The sequence below is a fragment of the Fonsecaea pedrosoi genome (genome assembly GCF_000835455.1).
Source record: "Fonsecaea pedrosoi CBS 271.37 unplaced genomic scaffold supercont1.4, whole genome shotgun sequence".
Taxonomy (NCBI): Eukaryota; Fungi; Ascomycota; class Eurotiomycetes; order Chaetothyriales; family Herpotrichiellaceae; genus Fonsecaea; species Fonsecaea pedrosoi.
Genome location: NW_013550612.1, coordinates 2,594,285 through 2,612,613, shown reverse-complemented (window position 1 = coordinate 2,612,613; position 18,329 = coordinate 2,594,285). Strand labels below are relative to the sequence as shown.

General features: G+C 51.9%; 9 protein-coding genes across 9 annotated transcripts; 7 read left to right on the top strand and 2 right to left on the bottom strand.

Moving 5' to 3' along the window:
* Window positions 1-87: 87 nt before the first annotated feature.
* Z517_06744 (uncharacterized protein) lies at window positions 88-1,707 on the bottom strand (the record flags this gene model as incomplete). The annotated part of the gene is made up of 1 exon (XM_013428483.1): window positions 88-1,707. The coding sequence occupies one exon, from the start codon at window positions 1,705-1,707 to the stop codon at window positions 88-90; it is 1,620 nt and encodes a 539-aa protein (XP_013283937.1).
* Window positions 1,708-2,274: 567 nt separating this feature from the next.
* Window positions 2,275-3,174, top strand: Z517_06743 (uncharacterized protein; the record flags this gene model as incomplete). Its single annotated transcript, XM_013428482.1, has 1 exon — window positions 2,275-3,174. The coding sequence occupies one exon, from the start codon at window positions 2,275-2,277 to the stop codon at window positions 3,172-3,174; it is 900 nt and encodes a 299-aa protein (XP_013283936.1).
* Window positions 3,175-5,005: 1,831 nt separating this feature from the next.
* Z517_06742 (uncharacterized protein) lies at window positions 5,006-6,769 on the top strand (the record flags this gene model as incomplete). The annotated part of the gene is made up of 2 exons (XM_013428481.1): window positions 5,006-5,183; window positions 5,250-6,769. 2 exons carry the CDS (start codon window positions 5,006-5,008, stop codon window positions 6,767-6,769), a joined length of 1,698 nt encoding a protein of 565 aa, XP_013283935.1.
* A 504-nt stretch (window positions 6,770-7,273) lies between these two features.
* Z517_06741 (uncharacterized protein) lies at window positions 7,274-8,836 on the top strand (the record flags this gene model as incomplete). Its single annotated transcript, XM_013428480.1, has 3 exons — window positions 7,274-7,730; window positions 7,790-7,962; window positions 8,012-8,836. 3 exons carry the CDS (start codon window positions 7,274-7,276, stop codon window positions 8,834-8,836), a joined length of 1,455 nt encoding a protein of 484 aa, XP_013283934.1.
* A 702-nt stretch (window positions 8,837-9,538) lies between these two features.
* Window positions 9,539-11,289, top strand: Z517_06740 (uncharacterized protein; the record flags this gene model as incomplete). Its single annotated transcript, XM_013428479.1, has 2 exons — window positions 9,539-9,736; window positions 9,784-11,289. 2 exons carry the CDS (start codon window positions 9,539-9,541, stop codon window positions 11,287-11,289), a joined length of 1,704 nt encoding a protein of 567 aa, XP_013283933.1.
* Window positions 11,290-11,583: 294 nt separating this feature from the next.
* On the top strand, window positions 11,584-12,716 carry Z517_06739 (uncharacterized protein; the record flags this gene model as incomplete). The annotated part of the gene is made up of 3 exons (XM_013428478.1): window positions 11,584-11,937; window positions 12,001-12,454; window positions 12,535-12,716. 3 exons carry the CDS (start codon window positions 11,584-11,586, stop codon window positions 12,714-12,716), a joined length of 990 nt encoding a protein of 329 aa, XP_013283932.1.
* A 460-nt stretch (window positions 12,717-13,176) lies between these two features.
* Z517_06738 (uncharacterized protein) lies at window positions 13,177-14,550 on the top strand (the record flags this gene model as incomplete). The annotated part of the gene is made up of 1 exon (XM_013428477.1): window positions 13,177-14,550. The coding sequence occupies one exon, from the start codon at window positions 13,177-13,179 to the stop codon at window positions 14,548-14,550; it is 1,374 nt and encodes a 457-aa protein (XP_013283931.1).
* A 693-nt stretch (window positions 14,551-15,243) lies between these two features.
* On the bottom strand, window positions 15,244-16,152 carry Z517_06737 (uncharacterized protein; the record flags this gene model as incomplete). Its single annotated transcript, XM_013428476.1, has 1 exon — window positions 15,244-16,152. One exon carries the CDS (start codon window positions 16,150-16,152, stop codon window positions 15,244-15,246), a length of 909 nt encoding a protein of 302 aa, XP_013283930.1.
* Window positions 16,153-16,453: 301 nt separating this feature from the next.
* Z517_06736 (uncharacterized protein) lies at window positions 16,454-18,286 on the top strand (the record flags this gene model as incomplete). The annotated part of the gene is made up of 1 exon (XM_013428475.1): window positions 16,454-18,286. The coding sequence occupies one exon, from the start codon at window positions 16,454-16,456 to the stop codon at window positions 18,284-18,286; it is 1,833 nt and encodes a 610-aa protein (XP_013283929.1).
* Between the last annotated feature and the right edge of the window lie 43 nt (window positions 18,287-18,329).

The following is an 18,329-nucleotide window of genomic DNA, read 5'->3' as shown; positions in this document are numbered from 1 at the left end:
GCCAAACGTTTCATTACATGTGTAGGGCTGTTTCCTATGCAAAGTCCTCCTGTCATTGTCCATACCATGCGACTCCGTGATCCGCTTTCAATGAACAACACTAGCAATCCTTCGGTCCTTCTTAAGAGGCGAGAAATCGGCCAGTGGTTTCGCTTTACCCACAGATTTTGCCTTGAGATTGACGCGACCCAACACGCCCCCTTTACCGGCGAGCCCGCCTCCTAGGCTCCTGATCTTCGGTGCGGGCGCGCTCTCTTCTTCGTCAAAGATATTGGCTCGCTTGGCCAATGTCCTCTTCTTTTTGAGAGGCTGTTCTGTATCCGGACCCATAGTGTCAGTTGTCTGTCCTTGCTCTGTATTCTCCTTGTTCGTCCTCTGGCTTTCACTGTTATGCGTATCTTCTCCGTCACTTTCCATATTCGGGTCCTGTTCAATGACATTGTCAGGAAGTGGATTTTTCAATGTGTCATTTGCCTTTGAATTGGTCGTATCTTTCAGAGGCTGGACGCCTTTTCGCCTGGAAGCCGGTCCGGTCGATCTTTTCGCAACTGTTTGCTTTTTCTTCAGCGGCTGAACCAGGGCCGACTTGCCCTCTTCCTCGACTAACCCATCCACGCGCTCAGTGGCGCTTCCGTTGTCGTCCTTTGGACCCTCAGCTTCGTGCTCGGCCGGCGTTTCTGGCAATATGCTAAGGGTGCGGTTCAGGAAGGGTGTGATGGAAAAGGTTGATTTATCGCCAACGTTCACTGAAATCCGAGGCTTCTTTGCCGCATGACCGCCATGCCCCGGTGTGCCGATGGTCATGTCTGGGTCAAACCTAGCGACATTTCTCTTCCTAGGATTGGCCGCAGCTCCTGACCCGTTAAGTCTTGCCTTGGTCAACTCGGAAGATTGCGCCATCTGCGCTGCCTGTAGTTTCTCGATTTCGTCTTGGGCTTCCTTGAGTTGGTCTTTTGTCGACCGGAGTTTGTTACGGAAAGCATCCAATTTTCCTTCCAAAACCTCCTTCTCGTTCTCCCAGTCGCTTGTTCTCTTCCTGCTTTCCCTTTCCGTTTTTTGGGCATCCCGCTGTATTTTCGCAAGCTCTTTTCTCAAACTCTCGACTTCTGCCATCAACTCCGAATCTTCACGACTGGAGGACTTTTCCTGTGCCTTAAGTCTCTGAACTGTTCGTTTTTCCGTCTCGAGCTCAACTTGAAGAGAACTGACTTCTCGCTGCAGAGCCAGCTTTTCGGAGAGAAGTTTTTGGTACGCCGAGTTTTGGGATCTGAGGTGCTCTAGTTCGGGCTTGAGGGTGTTTAGCTCTCTGGACAAAGCCAGCTTTTCGGCAAGAAGCTTGCTTGCGTCGCTGCTCGCTGCATTTAAGACGTTGACTTCTGTTTTTAAGTACTCGAGATCGCGTAGGCGCGCCTTGAGGTCCACCTGTGCTTGTTGGAAGTGTGCCTCGACATCGGCCAGACGTCCTTGAAGCTCCTCGTTAGTCTGCCGCAGATGATGCTGCTCGTCTTCGCCACTCTCGGCTTGTTCCCGGAGTCCGTCATTTTCGTGTTCGAGAAGCAGGAGCTGGACGTGCAGTCCGCGCACTCGCTCCTCTTCGTAGATGCGCTCTGCCGCTTTCAAAGCGCGCTCGTAAGCAAGTTCGAGTTGGGTGGTTTCGAAGGATTGTGCGATCTCTATAGTGTCCATGTATGCCAGTTGTGAGTCCATTTTCCAATAGCCCTTCAGCGAAGAATAAATTGCGTATGATACAGTTTGGTGATGCTGAGAATCCCTCCCGCAGTGTTTTCGGTTTATTTACAGCTCATCTGAAAACGGACTAGTGCTATTCTCTAGCACGGATTAATAGCAGGGTACGTCGCCAAACTTTCCTGAAGAGCTCAGTCGGCACTAGCCTCGGCCACTTCGCCGCCGCGTCCTTCGGCTCCCGGTTCACGCTTGATCGTCCCTCTATGTACCAACTATGCACAGGCACAAGGACACCGAGCGCCACTAAGTTTCATTCGTCCTCCGGCTGACTTCTGGTCGCGATGTCGCGAAGTCATTGCCAATGCTTCGCTCTCATGCCTTTCCGCCCATTTTGTAATGATTTGGGAAGTAGGATACGACCGGTAGGAAACAGATCGCTGACACAAAAATAGTCACTTGATTGCAGACTATCTGTCAAAACGCAAATCTTGAGCTTCATGCTTTCGTTGACATTTCGTAACGTCTTTTCTATCCTAAAACCATCACACTCAGGTTTGTGTCTTTTGCGAATTGACTTCTAGAGAAACCATGTCGGAAGTAGTCCTGCCAACACCCAGCTTGCTCAAAGAACGGCTGGGAAAGGTGGCTCTTGTGACCGGAGCAGCGAGTGGAATAGGCCTCGCAACTGCCCGACTATTTGCCCAGCACGGTGCAAAGGTTATTGTGGTTGATCTGGATGCAAAAAAGGTGCAGGCAGTGGCATCAAGCATTGGTCATGGGTGTGACTCTTACACGTGCGACGTTTCATCCTGGGAGCAACAAGTCGCCCTATTCGATTGGGTAACTGGCACATACGGCCCGCCGGAGATAGTGTGTTTGAACGCTGGCATCGATCCCGAGCTTGCAACAATGGAGTCAGCGTCAGGCAAGGAGCGAGTTGCAAACAACTACCTGGGGGACGAATATGATTCGTCTGGCAGTGCAAGTCAAGCGTCCAAAGAGAACCGACCACTCCTCAAACCACCACCAAAATTGGTCTTCGACGTCAACTTCTATGGCGTCCTTTATGGGGTCAAATTGGCCGTGCATCATTTTGGGGACAGAAAAGGAGGCCGAATCATCATTACGGGATCTGCTGGCTCATACATACCGGTCCCCTATCAAGATGTTTATGTGGCATCGAAGCACGCTCTCATGGGATTGATGCGCAGCACGTCCCGAAGAGAGGAGCTGAGGAAGAAGAATATATCGATTTCTATGGTCGGGCCTTGGTTCACACGCACTGGGTTAACAGCCAATCTACCTCCTGATGCATTCCAAGGATTCGAGGCAAGTGAACCGGAGGATGTGGCTTTGGGTATTGCATACCTGGCAACTGCAGAAAAAGATGTAGAGATCAATGGCAAATGTCTGTGGATCAGAGGCAAGAGGTGCGTGGAGATTGAAGGTGCATATGAGAAATGGTTGGGACAAATGATGGAAATATAAGCACGGGCTTGCAACACTTAGATGATCATGATGATGCAAATATTTCGACTCCGTTATTCCAGCAATAGACCCAATAACATGACATCATCTGAACGAGGGAAGATACAGTCTTCTTCTGCCATGTTCGCATAGAAACTCTCGGCGTGTCTCGTCCATCTCTTGTCACTGTGTCGCGTGACGTGAAATACATCGCCGTTTGCCAGCACGTCTAATCCTGGAAACGTCTCCATCCCTCTTACATTCGTCTACCTTAAAATTTACATCAGACCGAAACTCGATTCTCTCAAATGCTACTAATTCTTACCCTTGCCAGCAAAGCCTGGCACGACTCAAATCGATGTCGGATCGGAAGCAGCTCTTCTCGGGCGCCGCTGCGAACACCAAAGCACCGGACGAAGCTACAAGCGAGACGACCCTAGACCTGCAGCTGCCCGGATTTGGCTGAAACAGAGGACGCTGACACTCCCACCCATCTGGTCACTACTTTGGAAGAGGATCATGTCGTTGCACGGTCAACACAAGTTGAGCAACCCCCGACGACTCTGCAGACTCTGCTTTTGGTGAAGCCGAGTGAACTGAAAGAGGTGATACCTTCGCGCACAGAGGCCCCTCAATGCGCGTCGTCTGGGTTTCCGACTGGCTCACCAAAGATCGAGCGCAGACTTGATGCTCTTGCCGGGCCCATAGCAAATACCGCAGATACCCAACACCCGACTTACGTCTCAAACCGTCGGAAGGGTGTCATTGCGATTGGGATGCTTTATGCTCTTTGTCAGCAATCACTGCACTGATATTGGGTGCCACTTAGCTGTGAGAGTAATATCGGGCTCTGGGGTGGACATATCATGGGCTCATGGTCCACGCCTGTGTGACTGATTCGGTGTTTGGTGACACCCGAGTGACCGGTTCTGACGGGACCTCGCCATGCTGGTACTCCTCGGTCTGGATCTTCTGGAGCTGGCGCCTGCGTATCTTGCGCCTTTTGTGGAGTAGAGTTACTGTTTCAGGTAAGAAGGTCGTCGTCTACTCTTCTTCCCGAGTCAGTTTTGCAGAGACCAAGCAATCCCAATGAACCAGTCAGATGGCAATGCCTGGAATCGGGATGGCTCCTGGCACCCTTTTCTCCTTTCCGGCATCTCGGCCTCAGGGCTTCAGAGAAAGATTTGGTCTTGTCTCACTCAACACAGCTATGACTATCGGGTTTGGAACCATTTTGCGAGGACGTTATTTCCTCGACCAATCCTATGGGGCTGCTCCACTCTACCTAACAATCTCTCAGGCTCCTAAACTTACAAGCTGGTAGACTCGGTTTCCTCACGCACACCCAAAGCAGTGAATCGAGCTCAACAATTTGGGACTCTCTTGATGTGCAGAGGACTCCCTCTAGCAGCGGATATGTCTTTCCCCGTCCCGATTGTTATCGGGAGGCAAAGAGAGTTTCTGCTTATTAACTTCGGCCACGAGGCTCCTCAGTCCATTGATCAGCTTGATAATGATTGTATTTCCCGATCCCGTATGGTCTGGACATTTGCCGAGAACCGATGTTCCGCTTGAAAGAGCCGGTGAAAAGCAGAGAGGTGTGATATGCACTCAACCTCGATACAGAATCTTGGATTCAAGCACATGCTGCTCATTTAGCGAGCCTTGCGCCATTCATTGGGTCCTCAGCTGACTTCCTATGCAGGGATATTAGCTCAGCAGTTCTCCTTGGATCTTGACCTTCTCGAGGGTTATATTGCAAAGATGGCCCCATTCTCGGGTGGGAGTTTGGTCTCTATTCATTGTCATACCATTTTTGGAGATTGCCAAGTGATGACATGAATATGAGAGGATGCGTACCTACACATTTTCCACTGTGAGATTTGTACCGCAGCTTGATTCCAAGGCCACACAAGTTGAGAAGGAACTTGAGATTGCAAACCAAAAATCACACGCTGCGAAGTGGTCTCACGAAAGGCGCAAGAAAAGGAAGCAGGCACTGAAGGAAGTTTTTCTGTCTGAGGATCAAGGTAAGTCGAGCCATCTCTGGCTCCTTGATGTGCATAATCCAGATTGACATGTTCCTCAATGCTCAGATGACCGCGCAAATGCCAAACATGGACATTTGTCAGAGGTCCGGGAGGACAAACGTGGCTATGGTGACTTCGCGCTTTACAGGGGGGAGAACATTTTGCAAGCCACGACGTTCCACACTACCAAGGAGGGCGCCTCAAGTCTCCTGGAAATTCTCCCTGGCGGCAACTCAGACCCATTTAACGCTCAGGCTCTACGGATCACCCCCGAGATCAACAAACTCATAACGTTCATACGAGATGGCTATTTGCCGGGTGTCTATATCACTTCGTACATGAAATTCAGAGACGCCCCGCGCGGAGCTCCAATGCTCACGACAATCGGTGAGGGATTCCACGTTTTCGGTCGACGTACTGTAGCGAAAGTGTGGAATTCAATGAAGGAAGAATTCTCCGATGAAGGACGAGCGCTGTCGTGGTGTTCAAGCTACATTCCAGTTTTGGCAAAATTCTCCTCGCCAGATACGGCTCGAGATCTACATTTTCTGGCCATCAAGATGCGGACGAAGAGCATGAAGATCTTGAAAGACCGGATCGAAAAGCTATCACTTGATATTCCGCCGGATATATCGTTGGTCTCACAGATTGTCTCGCTCTTTCGAGCAGCTTGCAAAGAGAACGACATCGCCGCGGCAAGGATCCACGCAAACATCATTCAGCGTCTGGTTGACAGAGTCGAGACTTCAAGTCTTCATATCCGGACGTTATTCATGACCTGTATGAATAACGACACAGAATTGGCCATAGCTCAAATGCGAAACACCTTCTTCGATTTTGAAAACTGGGTTCAGAGACAGATTGCTCGATTCTGGGTGGAAAAACCTGAGACGCACATGCCCCCATTGCCCATTCAGTACAAGGCCCTCCATGATAGCATCCAACTGGATGCCACTCGCCAAGCGGCGATCAGGCTTCGACAGTACTTGCTCGTCCGGTCAACCACTGTCAATCTGAATGACCCTGCAGACCTTAATCGCACGGATGCGGTCTACACGATCTTCACAACCTATTCTCAGTACGATTCCGGAGCCTTGATTAATGCGTACATCAATCTCATTGCCGGAAGGGTTGATGGAATCTCAGCACCTTGTCGACTTATTGAAGCATCACTGGCCCTGACGACATTGCACATATTGCGACGAGGGATCTTTGAAGCCACTGTGTACGGTTGTGACCACCGAACTAGTCACCACATGATCACCATCAATCATCTCGAGGGCACTATGAGGAAAGCCATGAATATAGCAAGAGACGACGCACTGACCCAGTATCGTGACGCTCTCTTGTGGATATTTTTCTATGGCGCAAGGTTTGAGTGGCGGGTAAATCAAAAGATCAAAGGCATCATGCCACCAAGGACCTGGTTCACTAAGATGTTTGCTCGACAGGCAGAGATCCTGGAGCTCAATGAGTGGCCTCAAGCACGACATATCCTCCACCGCTTTGTCTTCTACGAGTTCTTAGAGCCTTCTGTGGCCACATGGTTTGCGGAGACGTTGAGCGGCGACACTCCGGCCCAATGAAAAGGGGATCAAGACCTGCCCCAGGGACGCGTGGGATCGTCTCCTTGATCTATTCTTGTACAAGTATAGAATGTATGGATCTATATCACGACTCGTTGTATTCCTCAACATGGCGCCAGTGAAGGAGCTAACATACCTCCACCGAGATACCACCAAGGACGGCAATCCCCCTTTGCATAACAATTCTCAGCATGAATCGTCCAATACAATTGGGTTTTCGGAGACGGTGTTTCCAAATCCGGCTGTCAGAATCACGCAATCTGCCATGATATTTGCACCACAACGATTCAGCCAATCCTTCCCACAACGGTTGGGAGAAGCGTCATGGATCTATGCGCTCGAATGCTGACCTTCCTACAACGGTATCGAGGATCTATATGAACCACTCCGTTCCCTGCAGCTATCTCCTAGCCATGTCCACGCTTCTGTTGCACTCTCTACCTTCTCTTGAATCACAACCCGTTGTTCGGAGAGAGCAAGCCGCGATAATAACGACATAGGACAATGGCTTCAATCGAAAAAGCCCCTCTCGACAGTTCCAGTCCGACAGAGAAAGGTGTTCCCCCAACCGGTGTCGATGAAAGTCTTGAAGGTCATATCAATGAGCGAGCTCTTGTGCGCAAGCTCGACCTCACCCTTCTTCCAGCCCTGACCTCGCTGTATCTTCTTTCGTTTCTCGACCGGAGCAATGTCGGCAATGCACGTATCGAGGGCCTGGCAACCGACTTGAATATGACGGGAGACCAATATCTAACCGGATTGACGCTTTACTTCATCGGCTATGTTCTTTTCGAAGTTCCTTGCAATCTGATTCTGAAAATGTGGACTCCGAGATTTTGGCTGCCCACACTGACGCTCACTTGGGGTGTCGTGAGTACACTCATGGGTGTCACTCAATCCCGTGATGGCTTTTTTGTTGTTCGATTTTTCCTGGGAGTGGCTGAATCTGGACTATTTCCCGGTATGTAATCCTCTTCCTGTGGCCCTAAGCGTCGTTAGGCTGACGATGCATGTCGGCAGGCATCGTCTTCTACTTGTCAATGTGGTACAAGCGCAATGAGCGACAGTTTCGTGTGGCTCTATTCTTCAGCGCAGCTTCGCTGGCAGGAGCTTTTGGTGGTATCCTCGCATGGGGGATTGCTCACATGAGAGGAGTTGGCGGCTATAATGGATGGAGATGGATATTTATTCTGGTCAGTAATCCTGTTCAGAGTCATCGTGCGCATACTAAAGGCTCCACAGGAAGGTCTACTTACTGTTGTGGTCTCGATAGCTGCATACTTCTTCATCCACAACTACCCAGATACGGCAAAGTTCTTGAGCAACGAGGAGCGAGAATACATCCAGCACCGTCTCAAGATCGACAGCGATGCAACCCAAGATGAGAAGTTGGACTGGAACAACGTCAAAAAAGCCTTTACTGATATCAAATGCTACCTCTACGCATTCGGGTTTCACACCCTCTCACTTCCCCTTTACACGTTGTCACTCTTTCTTCCGACCATCATCAAGTCTCTTGGATATTCGTCGGCCCAAGCACAGCTCATGACTATTCCACCTTATGCAATCGCATTTTTCCTTACCATTGGCCTTGCGGTGTTCTCCGAGAGATATTGTATCCGGACACCATTTATCCTGATGTCGTCGTCCCTCGCCATCATTGGATACATTCTACTCCTGAGCGACCCAAGGCCGGGCGTGTCATATGTGGGAATCATATTCGCCGCAGCCGGCATCTATCCATCCGTGGCGTTGACCCTTGCCTGGCCAGCAAACAATGTCAGTGGTCAGACCAAGAGAGCTGTTGCCAATGCATTGCAGATCTCGCTGGGGAATCTGGGAGCTGTTATCGGTACCCAGCTCTATCGAACAGAAACAGCACCCAGGTATTTTCTGGGTCACTCGTTCGCGTTGGCCTACATGGTGGCTAATTTGATCGTGACTACGACCTTGTGGATGGTTTTGAAGAGGCAGAATGAGCGAAGAGAGGCTAGAACAGCAGAGAATGCTCCGGTCGATGGGCCCTGGCTTGGAGATGAAGATCCGAGGTGGAGGTTTCACTTGTGAGGAACGGCGATCTGGAGTACTCGTGTAATGGTAGAATCCGTGCGTCAAATGGGCTGGCCTATCTCAGGTCACATCAGAATGACTTTTGTTAGCCTGTTGGATTCTGACGGAAAGAGATGTCTTTGAAATTGACTTTACGGGTGTCTGGGCCATGGCGTGTCCTTGGGAGACCCATATGCCAAATACGCTTTGTTCGGCCCGTACAAGTAGAAAGGGTCAAGAAGTCTGACTCCACGTGAGGCGGCAGGTAGGGAGAGACTATGGTGACAGTCCGGTCAGTTTTGAGTCAGCCATTCTCCACTGCGCCAGTTAAGCGAAGCCGTTAAAACAGCAGGCTGCGCAAAGTGGGCAAAGGGCCGGCCAGTCAAATGTATCAGAAGTTATCACTCTTTCTGCTGCACTCCCAACACCCATCCCGCAACGACAAACGCCATTCGCCCATGAGGACTTACTCTGATCCTTCTGCTATGCACAATTGCTCGGTGCTAACCGAAATGCCGCGGCGTGACAAAGGTGGCTACCCGTGCGACGATGGGTGCGGAAGGCCTGGGGTTCTTGGGAGAAGTCTTAAAAGTCCAACCGGATGCCCATCTTCAACGAAGCGGAGTGTATTCTATTCGACCCTCGCTCTCTCTTTGACACGCAGAGACCATCTTCTACTTCCCTCGAGTCCAGTGCGGACTGTACTAGTCTCACAGCGCAATGGAGGCTCCGGCCGTTTTGTGGGTCAATTATGATGCTCAAAATATGAAAACATTGCCGCATCGGCACCGGGTATTCTCGCACATTCAGAACAACTACCGCAGCTGGGAGCGACAGGAAAAAAACAAAGCATTACGTGCCTCTGTGAAGATTCCAGGAAGGCTTAAACAGCCGCAGCCACAACCGCCGCCATCAGTGGTAAGGACGAAGCCTGCCTGTTTGCAGAATGTCTAATGTTGGTATAGCACCGACCTGGTCCGTCCGAGGACAATGCCGTTGGCGATAATGTGCCAAGGGCCGAGCAGGGCACAGACCCAAATGACGAGAATCGGCGTCTCATGCTCCTACAAGAGGAACGACAGCTCCAGACCCTGTCACCAGTCACCGTCCTTAACAAAGGCAATTCTGATCCGTTTAGCGCGTCCGCAGTCCCCATCACTGTGGAAGAGAATAGGATTGTGACATTCTACCGAGATATCCTTATCCCTGCAACATGGCGGCTCGACGTCAAATCCAAGGACAACCTCGCAAACGCTCGTGCCAAAGTTGACTGGCGGGTCTGCTCCACAGGGTTACTGGACAAGGGAACCGCTCTGGCTTTCATTGGCAGCAATGCTGCACTTGTGGCAATGTGCACAGGAGCCGACACTAGTCAAGGTCGGTCCCTGGTACAAAAGTCTTTGGTCTACCGTGCTAAGAGCACGGCTGCATTGCGGCAGAAACTGGCCGGCATATCCAAAGTCGATCCCTGGATCTGGTGGCACATTTTCATGATATGGACCGCTGAGATCGCGGCAGAAAATGTCGAAGCAGCGCAAATGCACGGGAAAATGCTCAGCAAGTTCGTTGACCAGCACTTCGAGCAGGGCCGAGGTCTTTTCGACAAGCTCGACGAGATAGGATTGACGATGATCGAGCTTTTGTTTTTCTTTCTATACGCAGACCTGAATATGTCCACGCAGCTCTTGACCCCTCCTGCTTTTGACGTTCACGAGTGGCTGCCAAAGGCCTTCGCACCGTTTCTGCGAGCCATCGAGCCAATCCTCCCCCCTGCGCCGTTGGATTTCTACGCCTTTGACCCGACGATCGACTCGGATGAGATGACGGCTTGCATCAGGCTGTGTCGCGAGATTTGTGCCCGATGGCGCCGTAGGTGGTCCGATGGGCTACCTGCCAATGTTGCCACAATGCTTCTCGGCTGGGGCCAGTATAGCTGGGGCATTGCTCTGGGAACACTGGTTAACCGCTATTGCCGATTCAAGCAGCTCGCCGAGACGGATTCGGGACCAGAACTCGACTACGATTACGCCCAGCAATACATTTCCATCAGTGCTGTCAAGTGGTCACGGGCTCTTACTTTCCAAAACGATGTCTGCGGTAAGAATATTTGGGCGGGGAATGTGCTCGAAACATTGCGACCTCTTCTTGTCAAGAGCGAGCGTCCCAGAGACAGCCCCGCATGGCGTAAATGGAAGAATGCGAGACTCTGGGCTTTCTACGTCGGCGCCATCTATGAACAACGCCGTCAGCAGCCTGCCTTGAGCAGCGAGCTATTTGATGGTTGGTTCCACGAACAGTTTGCGCGTCAGGCTCACGATATGGGACTCCTCACCTGGGAAGACACGGTCGACATTCTGAGTGGCTTTCTCTTCGATTCCTCGGTCTCTCAAACACAAGGATTCTGGTTCCAAGACACTATGAAGCTACAAGCGGAGTCACTGCTGGCGGGAGTGTCGGAAACAGTGAACTAGATCTGCCCAAGAGTGTAAACACGCAAGATTGAAAGCATTTTATGCACCTTGGAATGTAAAAACCAGACCTTTCAATACGACCGAGATGAACCTCCGTATTGTCATCCATAGAGACAACTGGATGTCCTGTGCGTCAAGTGGTTGTAGTAGAGGATGCAATTGAGCCCCATCTGAATGATTCATAAAACATGCAACTTTGCCGAAGAATTCAATTGAACACCCTGTCTCGCGGGCTGTAGTTCTCCAAGTCCCCTCTCCATATCCAAACTCCTTCATCTTGCCCAGGACAAAGACATGCGGCTATTCAGACTGCTGGCGCTCACAGCGCTTACCCTGACGGCCGGGATCTCCGCTAAAAAGGTTGCCACGACAAACAAATTCGACACCTACTTTGCCAAACAGGCCTCCTCCGCACCTTTCGAACTCGACGAGAAAAGCTACTATGAATTGACAGCCTCGCCGCGGGACTACTCTCTCGCTGTCCTGCTGACGGCTCGAGATGCCAAATACGCTTGTGGGATCTGTCGAGAGTTCGATCCGGAATGGAGCATTTTGGGGAAAAGCTGGCAGAAGGGCGATCGTAATGGGGACAAGAGGTTGCTTCTGAGCACCATTGATTTCGATCAGGGCAGAAACGTCTTCATGAAGGTTTGTTGGTGGCATTAGTTCTGGGACGGTGACGAGCTCTTTGCTGACAGACTTCCCGTACAGCTTCAACTCCAAACCGCTCCTGTCCTCCTCTTCTTCCCCCCTACCGTCGGCGAGCATGCCAAACCTGAAGGTCAACCCCTTCGACTCGATTTCCTCGGTCCTCAATCGGCTGAAGGCGTCTATGGCTGGCTCCAACGCCATCTCCCTCCTGGCGATTATCCTCCCATCGTCCGACCTATCAACTATGCAAGAATCGGCGCGTTCCTGACCATTACCTTGGGCCTGTTCACATTCATTACTGTCGCTTATCCCTACCTGATGCCAATCATTCAGAACCGCAACTTGTGGGCGGGTATCAGCTTGATCATGATCTTGCTCTTTACTAGTGGCCATATGTTCAACCATATTCGCAGGGTACCCTATGTTGCTGGAAACGGACGTGGGGGAATCAGCTACTTCGCTGGCGGGTTTCAGAACCAGTATGGGATGGAGACACAAATTGTGGCTGCAATGTGTAAGTCTGCCGGCCGACGACAACCAGTAACATTCAGTCTGTCTATGAGGATGTTCTTGCTAATTCTTGTCAACTACCAGATGCACTCCTCGCCTTTGCAACGATCAATCTAGCTTTGCGAGTGCCGCGGATCAAGGACCCCAAGACCCAGCAAGCCGCGGTCATCATCTGGGCCGCGATCCTTTTCGGGATGTATAGCTTCTTGATGAGTGTCTTTCGGGTCAAGAATGGAGGATATCCGTTCTGGTTGCCACCATTCTGATCACTGCGGAGGACAACCCAGAGTAAAGAAATTCGTGATTTATACAGGGGGCCTCCAACGAGCTTTTGTAAAAGTGAATATGGGATCTTTGGTGTTAGACTGATAGAAGGGGGGAAATCATGACCGCCAAAAAGCACTGCTTCGTCTTGTAAAGCCAACTCCTGAATATGTTCGACCCTGAAGCTCTGCACTGCACGCTCGGCGATTTTCCCCAAGATCTGGTTGGAAAATGCGGAGCAGCGTTGTGCAGATCATCATATTCCGACCTTTTATTTCCCCGGTCCATTCCTTAATACCAGCAACACCACAAATTTTGTACTCTTGGAGGAAGGGTCTGCGTCTTTTTGGTTTTGTTGCACATCATTGTTATAGAGTATACCCATTCCCTATAGGGATTGTTTGCCGTTGGTCCTCTGTTTTATTGCGTACCCTTTTTGTTGTCTCATCCTCATTCACAGCCATGGACCACTTTGCCCAATCCCGTGGGGACGACGATCTGTTTGACGACGAAATCATTCCCTTTGACGAACCGCCCTCCCCGGAGAAGGTCGCCGCTCAACTTGAGCAGGTCTCGCTTGAGCCCTCTACGGCCGTGACCAGTCCTCCCGCCGTCCCTCCGCCTGTCGCTGCCGAATCTATTCCACCGCCGGCGGCCGAACCTGCAACGGTGAAGCCACCGACGCCGACTGAACCGTCATTCCCAGGGTTCAAGCCCAAGCAGAGGGGGAGGGGTGGCCATGGCCCTGGACGGGGAGAAAGCGCAAGTAGGAAACCTGCTGTCGGGTTGGAGGACTCCAAGTGGGCAGCTGCACCGACACTACCACCACCACCACCAGCGGGAAAAGATACCAAGTCTACACGGCCCCAGGGGAGACGGGGTCGACAAACCCCAGAAACAAACACTACACCTTCTGAACCGGCAGCTCAGCAGACGCCGGCTGAAGACCCAGCGTCAGAATCGGCCGCCGCCGGCATACCCAGCGGCCCGTCAAACACCACTGCACCTCGCATCCCCGCGGTGCGCGGCGACCGTCTCTCCACGGGCGGGATACGCCCTCCAAAACTCTCCGACGAAGAATTGACGGCCAAACTCGCCGCGGCGAAGGAACGGTCGCAGTCCCTCGCGGCAGCGCACGCGCGGGCGCAGGAGGACGCCGCCAACTTTGAGGCGAGAGAACGACAAGCGAAGGAGAGGCGGGTGAGGGACGCCAAGGACCGGAGAGTGATGGAAGGGGAGAGGGAGAAGAACCGGCAGAGGAAGATGGCGGGCCAGCTGGGGAGGGAGTGGGATCGGGACAAGGACGAGCAGCAGATCAACGGGAGAGGGGGGAGAAGAGGGGGATACTCCTCTGGACCGCCACCGCCACCACCATCAGGTCCCGGTGAGGAGGATGACTTGAAGATGTACGAGTGGCATGAAGACCGGGGACGGGGACGAGGGAGGGGACGAGCCGGCGGCAGAGGCGGCGCACGAGGAAGAGGTCGAGGGAATCCCAGAGGAAGAGGAGGATATGGTGGCTATAACGGCGACAACAGCGACAATAACCAACAGCCAGGCTGGTCTGTCGAAACGGACTTTCCCTCCCTGCCCGGCTCTAACCCTACCACCGGAGAATCGACAGGCGCATCGACAGGCGCATCAACAGGCGCATCAGCATCAGCTTCGGGTGCGGGTGCAGGGACGAATACAGGCCCAGCCTGGACCTCTGGCGATCTGGCAGGAGGAGGAGAAGGTGGCGCGAGCGGTGACGGCGGAGGAGGATCCTGGGCCGAACAGGTCGAGTCCAGCGAACTCAGCGCAGAGAATCGGGGCAAGCCCAGGAACCTCTGGTAGGGGCAAGTAACCCGTGACATTGACAGAAGGACAAGGAGCGGCAGCGTCAGCATGAATCGAAGCGGTTGACCCAGAATATCTGTCCCGCGTTTTGAGATGGCTCGTCTCCTGGTGCGTTGTGGGTGCTGTTAGCTGTTCGTTGTCTGCTGTTTGCTGTCCACTGACCTGAATTGCGCCCATTGTATAGTTGGCGAATGTTACGCTAGATATATTCCTCACGAATACAATACAAGAAATGCACACAATACCCCGTTCTATGCAGGCTTGTCGATTCGCGCTCTTCGCATTGACCTGATGCTTTCTGGACAGCAGAACGTGAATAGAGGATTCAGGGTTTAGGGAGAAAAAAGATGCATGCATTTCAGGGTATCATGTCGCCTTTTTGGCGGTGCTTTTCCTCCTCCTTACCCACCTGCCGCCATCTCTCGCACCCTGTTTCCCGTTATCTTTCGCCCATCGTGAGAACAAGGCTGATAATGCAACAGGAGACAGAAAGAGACAAACGCCACGCCGAGTGTAGTAGTAACAAGTGCTTCCCCAGTCCGGCGACGCCATACTTGTTTGTTGATCACCCAATCCCAACCCCGATTTTCCCACCCGCTATGCGTCGCAATCATGTTTCATGACCACAAATCCTGGAGGCACGTCCTCGCTCTTCGGAGGAGGCAATGGAGATGGAGAGGACCGGCGATTCTACCACCGACCCCTTCCTCGTCCGCGGTATCCTCCGCCGCCCCTACCGTAGCCACCGCCGCCTCCTCGACCATATCCTCCACCACCTCTACCCCATCCGCCACCATCGCCATATCCTCCATCGTCGTAACCTCTCGGTCCAGTGGGGCTCCCACTCGTGTTCTCTTCCTGCGGCCTGGCTGGTGGTGGCCCTCGTCCCTTCAGTTCCTTCTGTAACGTTTCATGCGTCCGCCTCATCTGCGCATATCCCAGGTGCATTTTCCCGTAGAAATGGTCGGCCAATCGTCTGTCATTATCTAGTCTGGATAAATATGCGCCACAGACGTCGCACACTTGTAGTTTTTGGTGCCCTGAAGGACCTGATGTGTCTGATAACGACTTCAGATCCCGCTCGGCTTGTTCTTTGGCTAGTTTTGCGGTTCGGACTTTGTGGAATTCGCTGCACGCCAGACTGACAGACCCCATTTCTGCGAGACAACTGACTTCGAGGAGACCCGTGTTTATTGTCTTGGTCAGATCAGATATAAGTTTGAGGAGGTTGTTCGTCTGCCGTATCTCATCGGGCGTCTTCTCTAACCGCCGTTGCGCTTGGTCAATCCTTCTATTGCAGTCATCAATGTATTTCTGCATATCTCTCATATAGTCGTAGTCGAATCCGTATTTCTGTTTCTCTGCCTGCGAGAGGGTGTCATATTCCATCTTCAGGTTCTCCGGATGAGCTTTCGGGCAAGGGCCGAGATCTTGCTTTGTGTTTGTGAAGAGGTCGTGGGGGCACGTTCCGACCAGATATGAACGGCAAACATTGGGCGAAGTGAGGGTGAGGTTCGCCGATTTGGAGGAGGAAGAGCCCATTCCCATGAACTGGTCCCCCATCAGCTGCTCAAGCAGCTTGCGCTGCTCGGCCGCCATGGCGAGTTATTGTTTGACACCTTAATGGGCTCTGTAGGTTTTGCGGTGTGTGTCTGGTGAAATGTCCGATCCAATAGAGTCCAAATTCTATGGTGTCTGTTTTGTGAGAAACATTGCGACGTGCAGACCCAAGTCCGCAAATGGAGAGAAAGAAGTGGTGGAGGAATCGGCTGAACTGCGGCAGAATTTGTAACGTCCAACTTTCCTCTGCGACTCGGTGTCCTTTTTGTGCACTTGACCCTACTATTGTCAGTGTATCTCAGCACAAACGGAATGAGAAATTGCTGATAACGATGCCGGCATGTCCCGGCTTCTATTTCTTCTCCTCAATGTCGCGCTCCTGGTTTTGAGCGTCGCAGCCTCGGATTACTCTGAGCGATTGACTCTCACTCCTTTACCCCTCGGTTCTCTCCTCGCTTCATTCGACTTCCGCAGCAACGAAAGTGCCCTCGATTATGGATCCCAGAACTTCAGATACTTCCCCCGTTCTCTGGGCCAGGCGCTCAGACATGCCGACACACAAGAATTACATCTAAGGTTCACCACCGGGCGCTGGGATCCGGAGCTTTGGGGTGCGCGTCCTTGGGATGGCACCAAAGAAGGGGGAACTGGGGTGGAGTTATGGGCATGGATTGATGCGGATTCGGAGGAAGATGCATTTGCAAAGTGGACAACCTTGACCCAATCGCTCTCAGGCCTTTTCTGTGCCTCGTTGAATTTCATTGATTCAACCAGGACCACCAAACCTGTCTTGTCTTTCCAACCTTCTGGGACATTTCAAAACAGCACCCAAAATCTTCACCTTTTGCATGGAGTCCTTCCTGGAGAAGTGGTGTGCACAGAGAATCTGACGCCCTTCCTGAAACTCCTGCCGTGCAAGGGCAAGGCTGGGATTTCAAGCCTTCTGGATGGACACAAGGTTTTCGACGCTTCATGGCAGAGCATGGCCATAGACGTGCGGCCAAAATGTTCTTCTGGGGTTGCCGAATGCCAGATTGAAATCAGCCAGACTATTGATATTGTCCTCGATATTGAACGATCCAAACGACCACGAGATAATCCGATCCCGAGACCAATCCCTCCTGAACAGCTCGTTTGCGACGAGTCTAAGCCTTACCATTCACACGATACTTGCTATCCTCGCGACATGGTGGATGAACTGTCATGGTCTCTCAAGGATGTCTTTGGGAGGACGATGGCAGGGACCTGCCCCCTGGCAGACGACGAAGGCCCTGATCCGAAACCCTTGTGCCTGAATGTCCCGCATGATCGAATGGTACTGGTTAGTCACAGTGGGTTTGAGGTCAAATCTGAGCCTGGCCCTACCGAATCAAGGTGTTATGCGATAATGCCATTCGAAGAATTTGATCTTGAATTGCCCCAACAACAATCTACCACCAGGAAGCACGACTTGGGCCATGAACTTCTCCGAGCAGAAAGAACCATGACTGGCCATGGTGCTGCTCACGGAGGCATGCGCACTATCATTACAAACCCGTCCTCGACTGAGCCCGTCCAATTCGTCTACTTTGAGAGTCTACCCTGGTTCATGCGCCCCTACATGCACACTCTTAAGGCACGGATTACGCATTCATCCTCAACCCCTTTCGACTCTTCCCGACCTGACGAAGAAAAAATCATTATGGACATGTATTACCAACCTGCGATCGACCGACACCGCGGCACACAACTTGAACTTCTGCTCAACGTGCCACCCCTCACCACCGTCTCTCTAACTTATGCCTTTGAAAAGTCCATTCTTCGGTATACAGAATACCCGCCCGACGCAAATCGTGGATTTAACATTCCTCCCGCGGTAATTCGAATTCTTTCACCAGAACTCATCGACCCAGTCACGGGAAATGCTAGGGATGTGTATATTAGAACGACAAGCTTGTTATTGCCATTGCCAACACCCGATTTTTCCATGCCATATAATGTGATCATATTGACGAGTACGGTTATGGCATTGGCGTTTGGGAGCATTTACAACTTGTTGGTCAGGAGATTCGTTGGCGCTGACGAGGTTGGACAGGGCAAAATACCGGGCCTTGTGAAACGGGCAAGGGGTGCGGTACAGGGAATGATTGTACGAGTGAAGGATCGATTGCAAGGGAAAGGAAAAGTGGAATAGCTACTGGTTTTGTTTCCCACCGTCAATTGGTTCCTATCAATGG